At 45.2% G+C, this 21,265-nt stretch overlaps 1 protein-coding gene across 1 annotated transcript in view; it reads left to right on the forward strand.

Annotated features, from left to right (window-relative positions):
• Window positions 1-21,265, forward strand: part of RELT (RELT TNF receptor) — a 56,319-nt gene that overhangs the window by 9,887 nt on the left and 25,167 nt on the right. The window contains exon 2 of the mRNA XM_070944105.1: window positions 20,091-20,197. Within this exon, the coding sequence (XP_070800206.1) occupies window positions 20,153-20,197 (45 nt within the window). The 5' untranslated portion in view covers window positions 20,091-20,152. The remainder of the gene's footprint in view (window positions 1-20,090; window positions 20,198-21,265) is intronic.

Raw genomic sequence — 21,265 nt, forward strand, 5'->3', positions numbered from 1 at the left:
CCTAATGTGGGACTAGAATTTACAGACTCCTGGTGATTGGATGAAAGTCACCCAGCTGGCTTTCATGCTTAAGGTGGGACTAGAACTCACCGTCTCCTGGTGATTGGCCCAAAGTCACCCAGCTGGCATTCATGCCTAAGGCGGGACTAGAACTCACCGTCTCCCGGTGATTGGCCCAAAGTCACCCAGCTGGCATTCATGCCTAAGGTGGGACTAGAACTCACCGTCTCCTGGTGATTGGATGAAAGTCACCCAGCTGGCATTCATGCCTAAGGTGGGACTAGAACTCACCGTCTCCTGGTGATTGGATGAAAGTCACCCAGCTGGCTTTCATGCCTAAGGTGGGACTAGAACTCACCGTCTCCTGGTGATTGGCCCAAAGTCACCCAATTGGCTTTTCTGCCTAAGGCGGGACTAGAACTCACAGTCTCCCGGTGATTGGCCCAAAGTCACCCAGCTGGCATTCATGCCTAAGGTGGGACTAGAACTCACAGTCTCCCGGTGATTGGAAGAGTCACCCAACCACCTTAATGCCTAAGGTACTAGAACTCACCATCTCCTGGTGATTGGCCCAAAATTACCTAGCCAGCTTTCGTACCTAAGGCAGGATTAGAACTCACCATCCCTTTCCATGTCTGCCAGGGCCGATCCATGGGCACTTGGCTCTCAGTCTCCAAAAAGTACTTCTGAGCATGCACAGAGTGTTTTTGCCTCTGTGCATTCCCAAACACCTTTTAGAAATATAATCCAACGAGGTAGACCTCAATTTACGACCAAAATTGGTTGCAAAATCGGGCACAACTCCCTTAAAGGACCACATTGTTTAGCAACGGAGGTTTCTGTCCCCGTTGCAGTCATACATCAAGGACTATCTGTATGCAGGTAGTCCTCGACTTATGACCACAATGGAGGCCAAAATGTCCATGGCTCAGGACTAACCTGTACTGCTTAAATTTCTTCTCTTTTTGAGAGTTTAATTTGGGTTTCTTAAGAGGCGGACAGAAAGAGGGCGATTTAACGATGGAAGATATTTGGTTTATTATTTTGTGTTTCGAACGTTATGTCAGAATTTGGAGCGTGATGTTTATTCCGCTGGAATTGTTTTTGTTTTTAATTATTCAGGGTGTTTACTGGGCCCGGATGGATCAAAGCGAGGCTTTTGAAAACGGGCAGATGAATTTGGATAAGTTGTATGTGCATTTCTCACTTGTTTTTGCTGCTTTTTTTCTATCAGGAGTTTATCAATACAGACCGTGAACTAAATCAGATTTGCTGTTTTTCTCAGATCCGGAAGGATTAATTAATTAATTAATACCCTCCAATTGTGTTGTGAGAATAACAAGTGGGGGGGGGGTTTCTGACTCCCGTGTGAGATTGTTTGGAAAGTTAAAACAAGTCGTCCTCGACTTACAACTGCAACTGAGGACCACATTTCTGTTGTTAAGCGAGACATGTACTGAGTTTTGCCCCATTTTGCAACCTTTCTTTCCCACGGTTGTTAAGCGAATCACTGCTGTTGTTCAGTCAGTAACGTGGTTGTTAAGTGAATCTGGTTCCCCCCCCCCATTGACTGCTTGTCGAAAGTTCGCCAAAGGGGACCATGGGAAGGAACGCTGTAAGCGTGAAATACGGTCATAAGTCGCTTCTTTCGGTCCCGTCGTAAATTCGAACGGTCACTAAACAAATGGGTGTAAGTTGAGGATTATCTGTACGCTGTCTAGGTTTGTCGTAATGGAGGAAACTATGATTTTGGAGCCCATAAAAATCTTTCACTTCTTCCATGTCTTCTCCTTCTACAGGTTGTCTTCATATTGCAATGCTTCATTTAGTGACCGTTCAAAGTTACAGCGGCACTGAAAAAAGTGACTGATGACTGTTTTTCACCCTTACGACCGTCGCACTGTCCCCGTGGTCATGTGATCAAAATTCAGACGCGTGGTAACTCATATTTATGACGATTGCAGTGTCCCGAGGTCATGCGATCCCCTTTTGCGACCAGACAACAAGGAAGCCAGATTCACTTTATTTAACAGCTGGGTTACTAACTTGACAACTGTGGTGATTCGCTTAACAACGGTGGTGAGAAAAGTCGTAAAATTAGGCCAACTCACTTAACAAATGTCTCACTTAGCAATATCAATTTTGGGCTCCGTTGCAGTCATAAGAGGAGGACTAGCTGTCTTTGCCAGGAAGTAATTGGGACCGGATGCCACGATCTTCGTTTTTTTAATGTTGAGTTTCATGCCAACGTTTCTTGTTTCCACTTTCATCTTTCCGAGATGGGTCAAATGAGGACCCAGATGGTTGGGGGGCAAGAGGCTGACTCTGTAAATCGCTTAGAGAGGGCTGTAAAAGCACTGTGAAGCGGTATATAAGTCTAAGTGCTATTGCTATTGCCCTCCCTTCCTTCCTCCCTTCCTTCCTTCTTCTGCCATTCTCCTTCCTTCCTTCTTTCCTTCTTCTTCTCCCATTCTCCTTCCTTCCTTCCTTCTTCTTCTCCGATTCTCCTTCCTTCCTTCCTTCCTTCTTCTTCTCCCATTCTCCTTCCTTCCGTCCTTCCTTCCTTCTTCTTCTCCCATTCTCCTTCCTTCCTTCCTTCTTCTTCTCATTCTCCTTCCTTCCTTCTTCTTCTCCCATTCTCCTTCCTTCCTTCCTCCCTTCCTCTTCATTTCCTTCCTTCCTCCCTTCCTTCTTCTTCTCCCATTCTCCTTCCTTCCTTCCTTCCTTTTTCTTCTCCCATTCTCCTTCCTTCCTTCCTTCCGTCCTTCCTTCCTTCCTTCTTCTTCTCCCATTCTCCTTCCTTCCTTCCTTCCTTCCTTCCTTCCTTCCTTCTTCTCCCATTCTCCTTCCTTCCTTCCTCCCTTCCTCTTCATTTCCTTCCTTCCTTCCTTCCTTCTTCTTCTCCCATTCTCCTTCCTTCCTACCTTCCTTCCTTTTTTCTTCTCCCATTCTCCTTCCTTCCTTCCTCCCTTCCTCTTCATTTCCTTCCTTCCCTCTTTCCTTCCTTCTTCTTCTCCCATTCTCCTTCCTTCCTTCCTTCTTCCTCCATTCCCCTTCCTTCCTTCCTTCCTTCCTTCCTTCTTCTTCTCCCATTCTCCTTCCTTCCTTCCTTCCATCCATCCATGTTGGCACAGTGGTTGAGAATGCAGTATTGCAAGCTAATTTCACTGCTCACTGTCAGCAGTTCGATCCTGACCAGCTCAAGGTTGACTCAGCCTTCCGTCCTTCTGAGGTTGGTAAAATGAGGACCTGGATTTTTGGGGGCAATAGACTTACTCCATAAACTGCTTAGAGATGGCTGTAAAGCACCGTGAAGAGGTATATAAGTCTAAGGGCTATTGCTATCAAGAGACTTTTAAATTCTTTTGCATAAAAAGCTGCATGATGATTTGTTTTTCATGAGTTTGCATGTCTTAGGGGCATATTCTCTTCTAGCAAAATCTTAACTGCCCCAATTATGCTCTGTTTTACTGTTACTTTAGACAGAGGAAATTGCAATCCATCTAAATTACGGGGTACAGATTTATCCGGTTTTTTACTTTTTAAAAATGAGGGTTTGCTTCCCCCCTCCTTTTCTTTGGGCGGGGGGCTTACCTAGTGTGCAATTCTGGCAAGACCTCAAGCATTTAATGACTACGTTAAAAGAAAAAAGGTAACGTAGGAATTAGGCTGAAGATCCAGCCTACGGCCAGGGAAGCTCTCTGCAGGTGCCAATCAAATTGCAGGCGAGGTCTGTCTAAAGATTGCTTTGCATGTTGGTCCTTGATTGCAACTTGGCTGGCTGAATTAAGCTGCACAAAGTCTTATTTTTAGAAGCAGTGATTTGCACTCCCTTCAATCTTTTTCCACCCAGTCTGGTTGAAAGCTTAGCATTTACCTTGCTTTGAGGAGCCAAAGTGGTATTTATGGCGCTGAAGGAATTCCAGACAACGCAAGTGGGATGGGATTTTTTTTAATTACTGCCGAATTTGGGTCCATCCCGAAGCTGCAGGACCGGTGCGTTACAAGAAAGATTTTTTTTAAAACGGGCATGTCTACGGAAAAGAATAACAAGGATAATTAGGGGACTGGAGGCTAAAAGATAAAAAACGGTTGCAGGAATTGAGGGCGTTTTATCAGGTTCGCCTGATTTGCCAGTTGCGTCCCTTTCTGGATCGGGACTCGTTAAATACGGTCACTCATGCCCTCGTCACTTCCTGCCTGGACTACTGCAATGCTCTCTACATGGGGCTCCCCTTGAGGAGCACCCGGAGGCTCCAACTGGCGCAGAGTGCGGCCGCGCGGGTGGTTATGGGAGCGACGTGGTGCTTCCATGTAACACCTCTCCTGCGCGAGCTGCACTGGCTCCCGGTGGTCTTCCGGGTGCGCTTCAAGGTTTTGGTTACCACCTTTAGAGCGCTCCATGGCTTAGGACCGGGGTATTTACGAGACCGCCTTCTGCCACCAGTAGTCTCCCACCGACCAGTACGCTCCCATAGAGAGGGGCTCCTCTGGGTGCTGTCGGCCAAACAATGTCGACTGGCGGCCCCCAGGGGGAGAGCCTTCTCTGTGGGGGCACCCGCCATCTGGAACGAGCTGCCCCCAGAGATACGGAGGATCCCAGACCTGCGCGCTTTTCACCGTGCCATCAAAACATTTCTTTTCCAGCAGGCCGGCCTGGCCTAACCTCTCTTTTAAACTTTTAAACTTTTTAAAAAATTTAAATTTTAAATTTGTCTTAAGAATTTGGGGTGTTTTAAATTTTGTTTCCGGGCCAAATTATTTAATTGTATTTTAATGCTTTTTAACATTTGTATTATATGTATTTTATCTGGCTGTTCACCGCCCTGAGTCCTTCGGGAGTAGGGCGGTATACAAATTCAATAAATAATAATAATAATATAAAGCCTAGAGAAAAGAAGGACTACGGGTGACATGATAGCAGAATTCCAGTATTTGAAGGGGCTGCAACAAAGAGGAGGGGGGGTCAATTTATTTTCCAAAGCACCTGAAGGCAGGACAAGAAGCAATGGATGGAAACTCATCAAGGAGCGAAGCAACCTGGAATTGAGGAGAAATTTCCTAACAGTGAGGACAATTAACCAGTGGAACAGCTTGCCACCAGAAGTTGCGGGCTGCAAGTTCTGCCTTGATTTCTTCGGCTGCTTCGCTGGGCTGCCAACAACAGGATAACAGAGTTGGAAGGGGCCTTGGAGGTCTTCTAGTCCAACCCCCTGCTCAAGCAGGAGACCCTATACCCGTGACGGCGAACCCCGTGCCACAAGTGGCAGGTGGAGCCATATCTGTGGGCAAGCGAGCATTGCCCTAACTCAGCTCCAGCGCACATGCGCGCGCCGCCCAGCTGATTTTTGGGCCTTCCGGGCCCACTAGAAGTCGGGAAATGGGCCGTTTCTGGCCTCTGGGGGTGTGGGGGAGGCTGTTTTTTGCCCTCCCCAGGCTCCAAGAAAGCCTCTGGAGCCTGGGGAGGGCAAAAAAACGGACCTTCCGGGCCCACTGGAAGTCAGGAAATGAGCTGTTTCCAGCCTCTGGAGGGCCTCCGGGGAGGTGGGGAGGCTGTTTTTTGCCCTCCCCAGGCTCCAAGAAAGCCTCTGGAGCCTGGGGAGGGCAAAAAAAACGGACCTTCCGGGCGCACCGGAAGTCGGGAAATGAGCTGTTTCCAGCCTCTGGAGGGCCAACGGGGAGGTGGGGAGGCTGTTTTTTGCCCTCCCCAGGCTCCAAAAAAGCCTTTGGAGCCTGGGGAGGGCAAAAAAAAACGGACCTTCCGGGCGCACCGGAAGTCGGGAAATGAGCTGTTTCTAGCCTCTGGAGGGCCTCTGGGGAGGTGGGGAGGCTGTTTTCGCCCTCCCCAGGCTCTAAGGAAGCCTCCGGAGCCTGGGGAGGGCAAAAACTGGGCCTACTGGGCCCACCGGTAACATTTTTGCCGTCGCGTGCGAAAAGCGAGGGGAGTGAAGGGGGGGGTCATGTGCACATGCGTGGGGGGCATTGAATTATGGGTGTGGGCATGCGCACGCACGACCCCCTCCCCCTGCTCTCCCCCTGTTTTTCGCATGCGACGGCAAAAAGGTTAGCCATTACTGCCCTATACTATTTCGGACAAATGGCTGCCTTATAACCCTCCAGTGATGGAGTCACCCACATCTTCTGGAGGCAACTTCTGTTCCACAAAGAGCCTTCAGAAGGGGAAAATTCGTCTCCGTTCCCCGAACAAAGCAAATCTGTACCGATAAAAAACAAAATGGAGGAATACGCTTGAGAGAATGCGCTGGGCATGGAGCCCTCGCAGAAGCCGTGGGAGAGAAATTTCCCTCTCAATGTCACAGCTGTGGTTCCATGAATGGGTGTGTGTTTTTGTGTGTGTGTTTGTGTAGATCTCTGTATTTTGAGGCCCTGGTGGCACAATGTGGCGGCTATTTAGGGATTGGACAGACGGGAAAAACTGTTGGCCAGCAGGAAATCCCAAGCCACCCCAGGTAGTCCTTGACTTACAACAGTTCATTTAGTGACCATTTGAAGTTGCGAGGGCCCTGAAAGAAGTGACTTAGGACCGTTTTTCACACTTACGACTGTTGCAGCATTTCCCCCACAATCTCATGGTTTACATTCGGACCCGTCATATTTACGACGGTCGCAGTGTCGTACCCGCCCCTCCCCAGGATCACGCGATCCCCTCTTTTGACCTTCTGATCAACGGAGTCATTGGGGAAGCCCGATTTACTTAACAACCGGGGTTGCTAATTTAACCACTGCAGTGATTCACTTAGCGACGGTGACAAGCAAAATGGGTCGTAATGGTCGTAAAACGGGGCAAAGCTCCCTTAACAAATGTTTCACTGATCAACAGAAATTTTGGGCCCAGTTGCGGTCTTACGTCGAGGACCGCCTGTATTTTACAAAATTTGGTGCCCCAAATCTCTATTTTATACACCTTTGTGGCCCAAAATCTCCATTTTAATTGTAAACTGGAGATTCTGGGCCACAAGGATGTATAAAATAGAGATTTGGGGCACCAAATTTTGTCTCTATTTCAGTACCTTCATCTTCTTTTTCCTATTTTTCCACACTTCCTGCTGTTTATTTCAAGAATCGCTCTTTTCTTTCAAAACCAAGGAAGTTTCTTCTTCCTGTTTGGCTGGGATGATTGCTAATTGTGTGCTATTTCTTTTCTTTTTTGCTTGGTCACGTTCCTTTTCTTCCACCCCAAGGCCTTCTCTGAGACCAAATTCAGAAAACTGCACAATGAGGAAAAAAAAACTAAGTGAAACAATGCCAGGAGACAACACAAAGAAGTCCTCGACCTACGACCGTAATTGAGCCCCCAAATTTGTGCTCTTAAGCAAGACGTTTTATTCAGCGAGTTTTGTCCCATTGTGTTTCCGCGGTTGTTAAGTGAACCACTGCTGTTGTTAAATGAGTCACACGGTTGTTAAGTGAATTTGATTTCCCCGTTTATCAGAAGGTCGCAAAATGATCCCGGGACACTGCAACTGTCATAAATATGAATCCGTTGCCAAGCATCCAGATTTTGATCATATGACTGTGGGGATGGTGCAACAGTCGTAAGTGTGAAAAAATGACATAAATCATTTTTTTGAATGCTGTTGTATTGTAACATCAAACAGTCACTATAAACTATAAACACGGTAGTTATAAGTCGAGGACTATCTGTAATTACAGATTTTTTTAATCTGCATTTGATTTAGCTGAGCTCAAAAAAACAGGCCAGCACCTCGATACGAGGCTGAAGTTTGCTTGGCAGCTGGTTTCTTCTTGTTGGCTGTGACTTTGAGATCCCCTAGTGGTCCCCCATCCTATTCATTTATTTACTTAATCATCAAATTTATATACCTGCTCAACTTAAAGCTATGCTGGCTGGAGAATTCTGGGAGTTGAAGTCCACAAGTCTTAAAGTTTGAAGATTTCTGAACAAATTCCTTTCTGTTCCTAAATGTTATACATTTGCTGTCCTAACAAAAAAGCTGAACTGTGCAAAAATGTTTTCCTCTCTCTTCCATTTAGCTCTTGGCTCCAAATTCACTTTCTGGTTGTCCATTGTGGCTTGTACAGGTAGTCCTCGACTTACGATGACGGTCGAGCCCCAAATTTCCATTGCTAAGTGGCTTTTGAGCCATTTTATGACTTTTTTTGCCATAGTTTTTTTAAGTGAATCGGCAGTTGTTAAGTCGGTAACATGGTTGTTAAGTGAAGCAGGCTTCCCCATTGAGTTTGCTTCTCAGGAGGTCGCAAAGGGGGAATCACATGACCCCCCTGGGACCCCCCTGCAATCATCATTAATATGAGTCAGTTGCCAAACGGCTGAATTTTGATATTGAATTTTGAATGCTGCAACGGTCGTAAGTATGAAGACAGTACTGAAAAAAGCGAGTTACGTCTGCGGAATGAAGTTCACAGGTCACTAAGGTTGGACACCCTAGGTGGCTCAGTGGCTAAGACGCTGAGCTTGTCAATCCGAAAGGTCGGCAGTTCGAATCCGTACTATAGGTGTCCTGCGTGATTACGGGGCTGGACTAGATGACCTCCAAGGTCCCTTCCAACTTTGTTACTGTTAGCCCTGTTGTAGATGAATAATATAGATATTTTTGGAAGCTTTGACTACATCTACAGGTAGTCTTCCACTTAACAACAATTTAGTTGTTTAGTGGCCGTTTGAAGCTACGACGGCCCGGAAAATGGTGACTTATTACCGTTTTTCACACTTATGACCCCACATGGTCAAAACTGAGATGCTTGGCAACTGGTTCATATTTATGATGGTTTCAGGGTCACGCAAACCCCATTTTTTGCGCTTTTCGCCATGCCATTAAAACATTTCTTTTTCAGCAGGCCGGCCTGGCCTAACCTCTCTTTTAAACTTTTAAACTTTTAAAAATTTTTAAATTTTAAATTTGTCTTAAGAATTTGGGGTGTTTTAAATTTAGTTTTCCGGGCCAAATTATTTAATTGTATTTTAATGCTTTTTAACATTTGTATTATATGTATTTTATCTGGCTGTTCACCGCCCTGAGTCCTTCGGGAGTAGGGCGGTATACAAATTCAATAAATAATAATAATAATAATAATTTTTGTGACCTCCATGCCAGCAAACTCAACGGGTTGGGGGGGGAGCCGGATTCGCTTAAGATCCGTGCGACTTAACTTCACAACTGCTTTCATTCTACTTCACAAGCCCACCGCCGAGGCAAGGAAGGTCGCGCAAATCGGTCGAAACTCACTTAACCACTGCCTCACAGAAACTTGGGGCTCCGTCGAGGTTGTAACTCGAGGACTACAACTGCGCAGCGCCGTTAAGGATAAAGGAGGAACCGCAGTGCCTTTTGTGTGGATGGTGCTTTAAAAAAAACAACAACAGCTAACTTTTGCAATGGGGTAGTAAGCAGATGTTGGTACCCAAACAAAGATGCTTGCTATTTTCAGCCCACGTGCCGAGTTGAGCCACGCTCACGTGGGAACCCTGGCAGAGGCGTCAACCAGTGCAAGGCTGAGCTAACTCTGCGTCATAAGGAACAGAAGGGCGCATTAAAAACAAGGAATCTTTTCAGTTATAAATATATATATATCCAGTTTTGGTCGCCACGATATTAAAAAAGATGTAGAGACTCTAAGAAAGAGTGCAGAGAAGAGCAACAAAGAGGATTAGAGGATTGGAGGCTAAAACATATGAAGAACGGTTGCAGGAATTTGGTACGTCTAGTTTAATGAAAAGAGGGACTAGGGGAGACATGATAGCAGTCTTCCAAAAATTGAGGGGCTTCCACAAAGAAGTTGGGGTCAAAATATTCTCCAAAGCATCTGAAGAAACAATGGGTGGAAACTCATCAAGGAGAGAAGCAACTTAGAACTAAGGAGAAATTTCTTGATAGAGAAAACAATTAATCAGTGGAACTGCTTGCCACCAGAAGTTGTGGGTGCTCCATCACTTTTAAGAACAAACCGGACAACCATTTATCTGAAAGGGTATGTAGGCCCCGTGATGACTTGAGCAGGGGGTTGGACTAGATGACCTCTTAAGTTCCCTTCCAACTCTGTCATTCTAATCTTTATTTTTTTATTTTATTTTATTTCCAGTTTATATACCGCCCTTCTCCCTGAGGACTCAGGGCGGTGTACAGCCAGAATTAAGAACATCAAATACAAATATTAAAAAACAATTAAAACATATATAAATTTGGCCCAAAAATTAAAAATCACAAACCAATTAAAACATTTAAAAATTTCTTCTTAAGCCATCTGTTTTATCTATGTCTGGTTTAATGAAAAGAAGGACATGGGGGGGGGACGATTGCCGTGCCCTTGGGGGTCATGTGATCCCCCTTTGGGGACCGTCTGACCATGTGGAAGCCAGATTCACTTAACAACCAGGCTACTCACTTAACAGCTGCAGTGATTCACTTAACAACGGTGGCAAGAAAGGTCGTAAAATGGGGCAAAGCTTGGTTCACAAATTTTAATAGCAGAAATTTGGGGCTCAATTGTGGTCGTAAGGCGAGGACTACCTTTACAATAATCCACACTTCTCTTTCTGCCAAAGAGCACCTGTCCTTGGTTAATGATAGTTTTAGTCGTAAGGTTCATAATTTTTGGCCAAAGGATATAATTCTTTTAAATTTTTAAATTTTGTATTGGATGTTTTTTACTTGGCTGTGCACTGCCCTGAGTCCACCAGGAGAAGGGCGGTATACAAATTTAAATAAAATAAATAAAATAAAATAAAAATTCTTTAGATGAATGCACCTGGCTCATAAATGATGACAGGGACTGGAACTTCCCCATCGCCTGAATTATCTAGAAAAACCCTCCGTGCCTCCACAAACAGCATTTAAAGCCCTTATGATTGATGCCTTCTCTAACCTGTCATCTCATAAACACAAGAGTGTTTGCAATATAGATTTATTCCCTGTTCCAGCTGTCCCTACGGAAGAGAATTACAACTTAATTACGACTCACGTATAAAATGACATCTTAAAACAGAATTATTGTTTAGAATAGAAGACAGCAGCATCCCACAGAAAAAAAGGACAGAACTGTTCAGATTGGAGGGTGTTAAAATATAAGTTAGTTATATTATATAAGTTAGTTATAATATAGTTTGACTTGTCATTTTTTTTCTCCTTCTTTGTTGTATAGTGAAGCATTTTCTCTCTATTTTTTGAAGAACTGTAAAATAATTATTTTCTACTTAGAAGTTGGGAGGGTGGGGATGAGATAGAACATGGAATATAGAATACCAGGGGACCTTGGAGGTCTTCTAGTCCAGCCCTCAAGCAGAAAAACCCCATTCCATTCCAGACAAGTTTCTCCTTCAAAACTTCCAAGTATTGCAGCGTTTAACAACTTCTGGAGAAAAAAAAAACTGTTCCACGGATTCATTGTTCTTCACTATCGGGAAGTTTCTCTTTCTAAGTTGGCTTCTTTTCTTTAATGATCTCAGTTCGGCAGCATCTGAATACATTCAGAGGATGCAAAGCATTTCCTTTAACAAGGAGTTGTCTCTGTGTGTGTGTGTGTGTGTGTGTGTGTGTGTGTTGAAACCTCATGGGTTCAATGGCCAAGTTATGCAAAAAATCAGCACGTTTTTCCAGTTAATAAATTGTTTTCAAAGGGAGATGATAAATTTCTCTCCCTCCCTCACTCTCTCCCCCTCCTTCCCTCTCTCTCTCCCTCCCTCTCTCTCCCTCCCTCTCTCTCTCTCCCTCTCTCTCCCTCCCTCTCTCTCCCTCCCTCTCTCCCTCCTTCCCTCTCATTCCTTCCCTCTCTCCCTCCCTCTCTCTATCTCCTTCCCTCTCTCTCTCCCTCCCTCTCTCTCCCTCCCTCTCTCCCTCCTTCCCTCTCATTCCTTCCCTCTCCCCCTCCCTCCCTCTCTCTATCTCCTTCCCTCTCTCTCTCCCTCCCTCTCTCTCCCTCCCTCTCTCCCTCCTTCCCTCTCATTCCTTCCCTCTCCCCCTCCCTCCCTCTCTCTATCTCCTTCCCTCTCTCTCCCTCCCTCTCTCCCTCCTTCCCTCTCATTCCTTCCCTCTCTCCCTCCCTCTATCTCCTTCCCTCTCTCTCCCTCCCTCTCCCTCCTTCCCTCTCATTCCTTCCCTCTCTCCCTCCCTCTCTCTATCTCCTTCCCTCTCTCTCCCTCCCTCTCTCCCTCCTTCCCTCTCTCTCTCTCGCTCTCCCTCTCTCTTGCTCTCCCTCTCTCCCTCCCTCTCTCTCCCTCCCTCCCTCTCTTTCCATCTCTCGCCTTCCCTCTCTCTCCCTCCCCCTCTCTCCCTGCCTCTCTCTCCCTCTCTCTCTCTTGCGCCCTCTCTCTTCCCCTCTTTCCCTCTCTCTCTCCTTCCTTCTCTCTCTTCCTCCCTCTCTCTCCCTCCCTCTCTTTCCACGTTTTCGAAATGTCAACAGGACTGACAGATTGTCAGAAGTCTGGGAAAATAATGGAAGAAGTGTAACAAGAGCAATTTGTTAATAAATACATCCTCGAGTTATGCGGTTGTTAAGTGAATCCGGCTTCCCCACTGCCTTTGCTTGTCATAAGGTCACAAAAGGGGATTGCATGACCCTAGGACATTGCAACCGTCATAACTACGAGTCCGTTGTCAAGTGTCTGAAATTCGATTGTTTTTAGTGCCATCGTAACTTTGAACAGGCACTGAAGGAATGGTTATAAGTCAATAGAAGGAGCATAGCAATAAGAATTTTTTAAATAAATTCAAAGCATCTCATCCTGGAAGGGATGCCAGGAAGAAGAGTTTCAAAACTCTTCAAATAAATTACACCCAGTAAACCAAGTAATTAAAAAAAAAAAAAAGGCTGGAAATTTTATTCTAGTTTCCAAGAATCTGTAGCTGACCCCAAAATCTGGCATTTAAAAGCACCTTAGAGAAATTTGTGCATTTATTTCTTCCTTGCTTGTCTTTTGCGATAAATGCCTCCGATTTGCAATTCGGTGAAATCGTTTATGGAAATCCTGAATTCTTCCCTTTGCAACACGTCATCGGTGCGACTTCATCCTGCTTGGGAAGAACCTGTGCCAAATTTCCTGGAACAGCCTTCTTTTAGAGAGAAAAAAAAAAAGCGTTAATTTTGGCACGGTGCAGCCCTAATGCGTCAACTTCAGATAGTGCCAAAATCAAGTTCAATTCAACCTCTGTGGTCCTCGGCTTACGACCACCATAGGAACAAGGATTTCCATTTCTTAAGCAAGGGGGTTAAATGACTTGGGCCCAATTTTGTAACCTTTTTTTTTTGCCACGGTCGTTAAAAGTGAATCATGCGGTCGTTAAACCAATCCAGTTTACAATCATTGATTTTGCTTGTTGGAAAGGCAGCTGGGAAGAATTGCAAAATGTAATCACGTGACCCTTGGATATTGCAATCTGTCCGAAACTGGGGGAGGGGGAAATGCTGCAACGGTCATAAGTATGAGGACTGTTTGTAAGTCACTTTTTTTCCAGTGCCATTACAATTTCAACTGGTCACTGAATGAATGGTTGTAAGTACATGCGCTTACAGAAATGAGCAGGGGAAGGATTTTGGTCCAACTTTTGAGATCCACTTTGAAAGTTTGCAAATCTTCATTTTTTTTAAAGAACTGTTATTGTTTAAAAAAGCACATTTGTTCTTCTCTTTGGTGTGATCTGTATCCTCCCTCCTGATTTCTGGGATTTAAGCAACTGAAAGAATTACGTCAGAGACCATTCCGGGAATCCGGAAGAATTGTGCTTGTTCTTGACGCTGGACCAAATTCCAAATCTGAATTATTCCTCCTGTTGTCCTGGCTTCCCAAGTTTCAGATTTTAATTTTTGGGGAAAAAGAATTGGAGTCCTTGAATGTCATTTATTTGCAGGGCTCTCCAATCGTGGCAATTTTAAGATTTGCGGATCTCAACTCCCAGAATTCCCAAGCCAGCAATTCTGGGAGTTCAAGACCGCAAGTCAAATTTGTACACCAAATTTGTACACTCCCAGCTTTACTGGATGTCGACAGCAGCACAGAGGGAAAAGTCTAGAGTTCAGTCACTTTTCTTGACGTAAACTTTCAAATTAAGCTCCTTGCAGAAGCTTCGTCTTGGCTCATGGGGCTTGTTATCTCTGGCGATGGTGGCAGCTTGAACTCCAGTTTTCTGAATCACAACTGTTCTTGACTTCCCAGAAGTGGACGCTGGCCTAATTAAAAAACCAAGAAGGCATCTCTGGGGCGTTGAAACCTAGTCCCCCATCTTTGGGGCGGGAGGGGTGTCACCTCTGCGTGGAATGTGAGCAAAATATCCTTTTCCGCCCGACCAAATCAGATCTTTGCGTTGCAAAGTTCCTTCAAGCCTCAAGAGGACAGCTTGAAGTTGGCAGTCTTGTCTTTTAGACTGGACACTGGGATGAAATGGAACTGGGGTGATGAAATGTGTCCCAGGCATCGGAGGGTAGTCCTTGACTTACAACCCTTCGCAACGGTCGTAAGCGAGAAAAAGGGCCGTAAATCCCTTTTTTTTCCCCGGTGCCGTCGTAACTTTGAATGGTCACTAAATGAACTGTTGTAAGTCGAGGATTAGCTATATTTCCGAGAAAGTTAGTTGGAGGTAGGGATGCTGGCAAAAGAGGACTAAAAGTCAAGATGGCGAGCAAAAGCCATGCCCTTTTTGATGTTTGCAAACCAGGATTAACAGCTTGATGTGATGTTTATGAGTCCATCCCAAGTGGTTTATTCGTAAACCGTGGTGTTTTATAGGTAGTCCTCGACTTACGAACACAATGGAGCCCAAAATTTCTACTGCTAAGGAAGACAATTGTTAAGTGAGTGTTGCCCCATTTTACGACTTTTCTCGCCATCGTTGTTAAGTGAATCTCTGCCGTCGGTAGTGAGGTTGTTAAGTGAATCTGGCTTCCCCCCCTTGACTTTGCTCGTCAGAAGGTCGCAAAAAAGGATTACAGGACCCCGGGATATTGGCAACCGTCATAAATAAGAGCCAGTTGCCAAGCATCTGAATTTTGATCCCATGATGCTACAATGGTGGTCAGTGTTGAAAAACTGTCGTAAGTCACGTTGTAACTTTGAATGGGCACTAAATGAATGGTTTAAGTAAGTCGAGGACTACTGTTCTGACCCAGCTCCCCAAACACGACAAACCCTTTGACGTGAACTCAAAAGATTCTTTTATTAGGAATGTCGGCAGTCCCGGTAAAAAAATTTCTCTCAACACGGGCTAACAAATCCGGCCGGTCGGAAGATAAATTGTTGTCTGTCCCATCTATTCATCTCCCCCCACTGCCTTTTATCCCCAGAGCTAGGGTAGCAGCGGTGGCTCTTCCGTCCCGAGGACCGGCCCATAGATTTCCACTGCTCTCCTCTCCTCTGCCTTCTGAGCATCAGGCACTGGACCCAGCTGTTCCTTCTCCTCCTCATCAGCCACCTCCAGACCTGGCTGTTGACCCTCCATCTGACGGCTGACAGACGGCCCAGGCTCCTCCACTGTCTCTCTCTCTCTCTCTGACTGCTCCATTCCCTCTTCCCCCTCGGAGCTCCCAGGTTGCCTTGATTCTGTCCCTGATTCCCACGCCCCCTCCTCTTCCTCCTTTGATTCGGCTGCTGGAGGGGCCGGCAAGGCCGACAGGCTACAACAGCTACCTGTGTTTTCAAGTTAGCCATAGCACAAGGCAGGGGACGCCAGCCATCCTCCCGCTTTCCCAAACTCATCAAAAACTTTGTGGCTTGTTAAGTGCATTTGCAGCGAACCAGAGATCTTTTGACAGGGGCTCCCCTGGCGAAGGTGTTGGGTCTGCTGTTCTTAGCATTTATTTATTTTTTTTCCAGTGGGGAGATGCCAGGTGCTAAATATTCCAGGGTAACAAGATCCCCTCCCTCCCCACCCCCGAGATTAGTCTATTCTTATCCAAGAATAAGGTAGATTTCTGGGGGATCTGGGCTGCGAATTGGCAAACAAGCATGCCATGTAAAAGTAAATCACATGAACAAGCTGCAACGGTCATAAGTGTGAAAAATGGTCAATTTTTTTTCCCAGTGCCGTTGTAACTTTGAAAAAGTCACTAAGCAGACTGTTGTAAGTCGAGGACTATCTCTGCAAACAGGGGCACCCTTTGACTTGCTGCTGTCAAGGCATGTGTGGACTTCATTTCCCAGCATGCACAGCAAGGACTGGAGGGGGGGTAGATTACAGATAGTCCTCGACTTATAACAGTTCATTTAGTGCCCGTTTGAAGTTACAACGGCACTAAAAAAAAAAATGATGGATGACCACTTTTCATACTTAACGAAAATTGCAGCGTCCCCCATGGTCACATGATCAACATTCAGATGCTTGGCAACTGACTTGTACTTATGACGGTTTCACCGTCCTGGAATCACGCCATCCACTGTTTGCAGCTTTCGGACGAGCAAAGTCAACAGGGGAGCCCAATTTGCTTAACAACCATGTCACCAACTTAATAACTTCAGCGATTCACTTAACGAATGAGACGAAAAAGGTCGTAAAATGAGGCAAAATTCATCGAACAAAGTCTCACTTAGCAACAGAAATGTGGGGCTCAATTGTGGGCCTAAGATGAGGACTAGCCAGCTTTCTTTACTCAGGGGGTCTGATTTTGGTAGCGAAATTGCGGTAAATCAACTATCTTGGTTTCTTTGATTCCTGGCATCCCATAATATGAGATTTGACAAATAATGAGCTTTGCTCTTTTTAAAGCAGCTACTGATATTCCAATTCGAAGGCAAATGATAGTTATATCTGTTTCTTTTTCCAGACAAATAAGAAAAAAAATGCAAAATCAAGCTTATTTCTAAATTAAAAAAAAAAAAAAAGCTGGCCTAGCATTATAACCAGTGCCGACCAACATTATTTTTGCTGGACTTGGCTTGGACAGTCCTCGAATTATGATCACAAATGGTACCGGAATTTCCATTGCTAAGCCTGGATGTTGTTAAATGAATCATGCCCAATTTTAGGACTTTTTTTTTGCCACAGTCGTTAAGTGAATCACTGTGGTTGTTAAATGAAACCCACAGTGGCTAAGCAAATCTGGCTTCCCGATTGACTTTGCTTGTCAGAAGATCGCCAAAGGGTGGTGCAATCGTCATAAGTATGAGTCAGCTGCCAAACTCTTGAATTTTGATCATGGGACCATGGGGGTGCTGCAACGGTTATAAGTGTGAAAAATGGCCATCAGTCACTTTCTTTTCAGGGATGTTATAACTTTGAACGGTCACTAAACAGAGTGTTGTAAGTCGAGGACTGCCTGTAGTCAGGCATATCGCTACGTCGTGAGGTAAATCATGAGGTAAATCACAGAACAGCCTACAGAGCACATGGAAGAAAAAAGGCGGGAAAAAACAGAACCTCCCCCTTCTTGTCCAGCAACCAATCATAACATAGATTGCCTCATGCAGGAGCTGCCACTCTCCAAACTGGCATATATTGGCACCAGGCAGGTGGTTCACATTTATGACGGTCGACGTGTCACGGGGGTCACGTGATCCCCTTTTGCAACCTCCTGACAAGCAAAGTCAATGGGGAAGCCAGATTCACTTAACAACCGTGTCACTAACATAACAACTGCAGTAATTCACTTAACAACGGTGGCAAAGTGAATCTGGCTTCCCCATTGACTTTGCTTATCCGACGGTTGCAAAGTTACAATGTCCCTGAAAAAAAGCGACTTATGTGGCCATTTTTCACACTTACGACCGTTGCGGCCATGGTCACGTGATCAAAATTCAAGAGCTTGGCAGCTGACTCGTATTTATGACCATTTGCAGTGTCTTGGAGTCATGTGATCCCCTTTTGCCACCTTCTGACAATAGGGAAGCCAGATTCACTTAACAACCGACTCACTCATTTAACAACCTGCAGGGATTCACTTAATGACTGCAGCAAGAAAGGTCATAAAATGGAGCAAAATTTAAAAAAACAAATGACTCGCATAGGAACGGAAATTTTGGGCTCATCTGTGTTTGGAAGTCAAGGGCTGCCTGCAGTATATTATATAGATGTAAAATATATAGAATAGAATTGAATAACTGAGTTGGAAGGGACCTTGGAGGTCTTCTAGTCCAACCCCCTGCTCAGGCAGGAAACCCTATAGTGCCATTTCAGACAAATGGTTATCCAATTTCTTCTTAAAAAATTCCAGTGTTGGAGCATTCACAACTTCTGGTGGCAAGGAGTTCCACTGATTAATTGTTCTCACTGTCAGGAAATTCCTCCTTAGTCCTAAATTGCTTCTCTTTATTCTCTTCTCTTTATATTTACTGATATTATACTACAAATTTCTCTCAGTGACCCCATATGGACACGTGCTGAGCAATTCCCTGGCACCCCTCATTTGTTTTTCCTGCCTTCAGGAAAAATTGGATAAAACGGTTGAAAGATTGAGCCGTCGGCTGTGCCGTGGCTTCTTCTCTGCGCCATTTGCCGTCTGCAGCACGACCGGCCGTGGCACGTGGCTGAAGTCAGACTGAATAGCGCAGCATTTCTTTAAATAGCAGGGAGAGAGCCGGAAGGCTTTTTTTGGGTCTGACTTTTAAAAAAAAATTATCTCTCTTGTGATCCCTTTGAAGGTGATTCTGAGGTGGTTTGGCTTTATTTTATTTATTTTATTTTTTTTCCCAGGGAGAATCAGCACCCAGCAGGAATTTACTCATTACTTAAAAGGGGCATTTTCAGCTCCTGGAGGTGGAGAAAAGCACCCGATTTGAGGTGATGCTCAGAAAATCAATTTCATTCATGACTGAATTTGCTCAAAGAAAGATAGAAGGGAATATTGATAGCATAAGGTTGAATTACGGGGTCCTTCCTGGTTTGGTTGTTGCTTGCAGACGTTTCGTGACCCAATTAGGTAACATCATCAGTACTAGAAAGGAGTGAGGTTGGAGGAAGAGGAGGAAGAGGAGAACTGTGGGGTCCTTGGTGCTCCCTGAGCTTGGTTGTTTCTTGCAAATGTTTCATGACCCAACTAGGTAACATCATCAGTGCTAGAAGGGGGTAGGGTTTGCAGAGAGGAGGAGGAGGAAGAGGAGGAAGAGGAGAATTGTGGGGTCCTTGGTGGTCTCTGAGCTTGGTGGTTTTCTTGCAGACGTTTTATGACCCAACTAGATAACATCATCAGTGCTAAAAAGGAGTGAGGTTTGTTTTCTGTTTATATACCAATTGTTTGCCCTGTTTCATGTCTGAGTTGGTAGTTCCTTGACCTGGGGTGTTGTTTATTTGGACTTTTGGTCTAGTATTAATCCTCGACTTACTGAGCCCCAAATTCCCGTTGCTAAGCGAGACAGTTGAGTTTTGCCCCATTTTACAACCTTTCTCGCCACGGTCCTTAAGCGAACCACTCGCAGTCCTTAAGCTAGTAACAAGTTAGTTTGACGGCTTTCCCCGTTGACCTTTGCTTGTCAAAATGGCCGCCAAAGGGGGAATCACATGACCCGGGACACTGCAACAGGCATAAGTACATGCCAGTTGCCAAGCATCTGAATTTGCATCACGTGAGTCCTGCAATGGTTGTAAGGATGAAAAACGATCATAGGTCTCAATGCAGTTGTATCTTCGGTCGCTGAACGAATGGCTGTAATTTGAGGACTAGTTTGTACCTGATTTCTAGATTCTGATGTAAAAAGATGGATGATATGGGCATTTTGGCTTCAAATTCCTAGCCTGAAGTTTGGTTTTTTTCCCCCCTCGATTCTCAGTTGACTCCAGGATCCTGTTTAAGGCTGGGGCATTTAGCATCTTGCGTGGTGGGGGTCTCGGAAGCTATCATTTGGAGCTGGAAGGAAGGAAGGAAGGAAGCTTAAACATGCTGCATTCAGTATAAATCACACCCACGGGAAATGCACAGTTCCCACACGGTAGAAAGTCCACAACACCTCCAATTTCCTTTTCTTTAACTTAATCATACCCAAAAAACTTCCTTTGCTGAGATAAACAGCCCGACTCTCCACCCCCTCCCAAAATAACATGAAGGATGAAGGTAAACATAGACCGCGATGGAGGGGGGGAAAACCCCCCCACAATTTATTTGTGAAGCAAATATAAGATCGCTGAGCTTGGCAGGTAACGAAGATCTCTGTCATTCTTCTCCCATCCCTCCAGACTTCGTCTTGGAATATTTTATCTGCCTCTCCCGTCGTCGGTCGCTGTGAAATTGGACAAAAATGAAAAGGCATCCCGATTTCTGCTGGGCGGTCAGTCTCCTAACCGTAAGCATCTCATTTCTTTCTGCAGATGTGCGTCTTTTGCAGTGGCTGGGGAGGATGGGTGTCGAGATCTGCCTGCCATTAAGAAGAGATTGGACAAATATTTGTCTGAAGTGGTAGAGGGTTTCCTGCCTGAGCAGGGGGTTGGACTAGAAGACCTCTGAGGTCCCTTCTTCCAACTCTGATATTCTGTTTTGTTTTTTAAAAAATTTGATTTATATGCCGCCCTTCTCCGGAGACTCAGGGCGGCTTACAATGCGTTAAGCAATAGCCTTCATACTTTTGTATATTTATACAAAGTCAGCTTATTGCCCCCACAAACCGGGTCCTCATTTCACCTACCTTAGAAAGGATGGAAGGCTGAGTCAACCTTGAGCCTGGTGAGATTCGAACCTGCAGTAATTGCAGGCAGCTGTGTTAATAACAGGGTGCTTTAAACCACTGTACTACCAAGTACAGTCAGATACTACCTTGCAAGAGGGTATGGGGGGGGGGTTGGGGGTTCTTGGGAAGCGAATGGCTGAATTAATCTTTATCCCACAGCAGTGATTTTTCAAACGTGGGCCACTTTAAGTGGGGTGGTGGACTTAGTTCAGCTTTTGGTACTGGCTAGCAGTATCTTTGTTATTTCAGCTTTCAAAATTCCTTCCTTCCTTCCTTCCTTCCTTCCTTCCTTCCTTCCTTCCTTCCTTCCTTCCTTCCTTTTTTTCTCTCTCCCTCCCTCCCTCCTGCCTATCTGCCTTTCCTCCCTCCCTTCCTTCCTCCCTCCTTCCTTTCTCCCCTCCCTATTTTCTTTTCTTTTTCCTTTCTTTCCTCCCTCCTTATTTTCTCCTTTCTTTCCTTCCTTCCTCCCTTCTATTTTTTCTTTTTTCTTTCTTTCCTCCCTCCCTATTTTCCTCCTCTTCTTTTTCTTTCTTTCCTTCCTTCTTTTCTCCCTATTTTCTCCTTTTCTTTTTTCTTTCTTTCATTCATTCATCCTTCCCTATTTTGTCCTTCCTTCCCCACTCTTCCTTCCTTCCCTCTTTTCTCCCTTTCCTTCCTTTCTTTCTCCCTCCCCCCACCTGCCTTTCT

This window comes from Pituophis catenifer, unplaced genomic scaffold (assembly GCF_029215685.1).
Source record: "Pituophis catenifer annectens isolate HBS135680 unplaced genomic scaffold, rPitCat1.0.hap2 SCAF_4, whole genome shotgun sequence".
Classification (NCBI taxonomy): Eukaryota; Metazoa; Chordata; class Lepidosauria; order Squamata; family Colubridae; genus Pituophis; species Pituophis catenifer.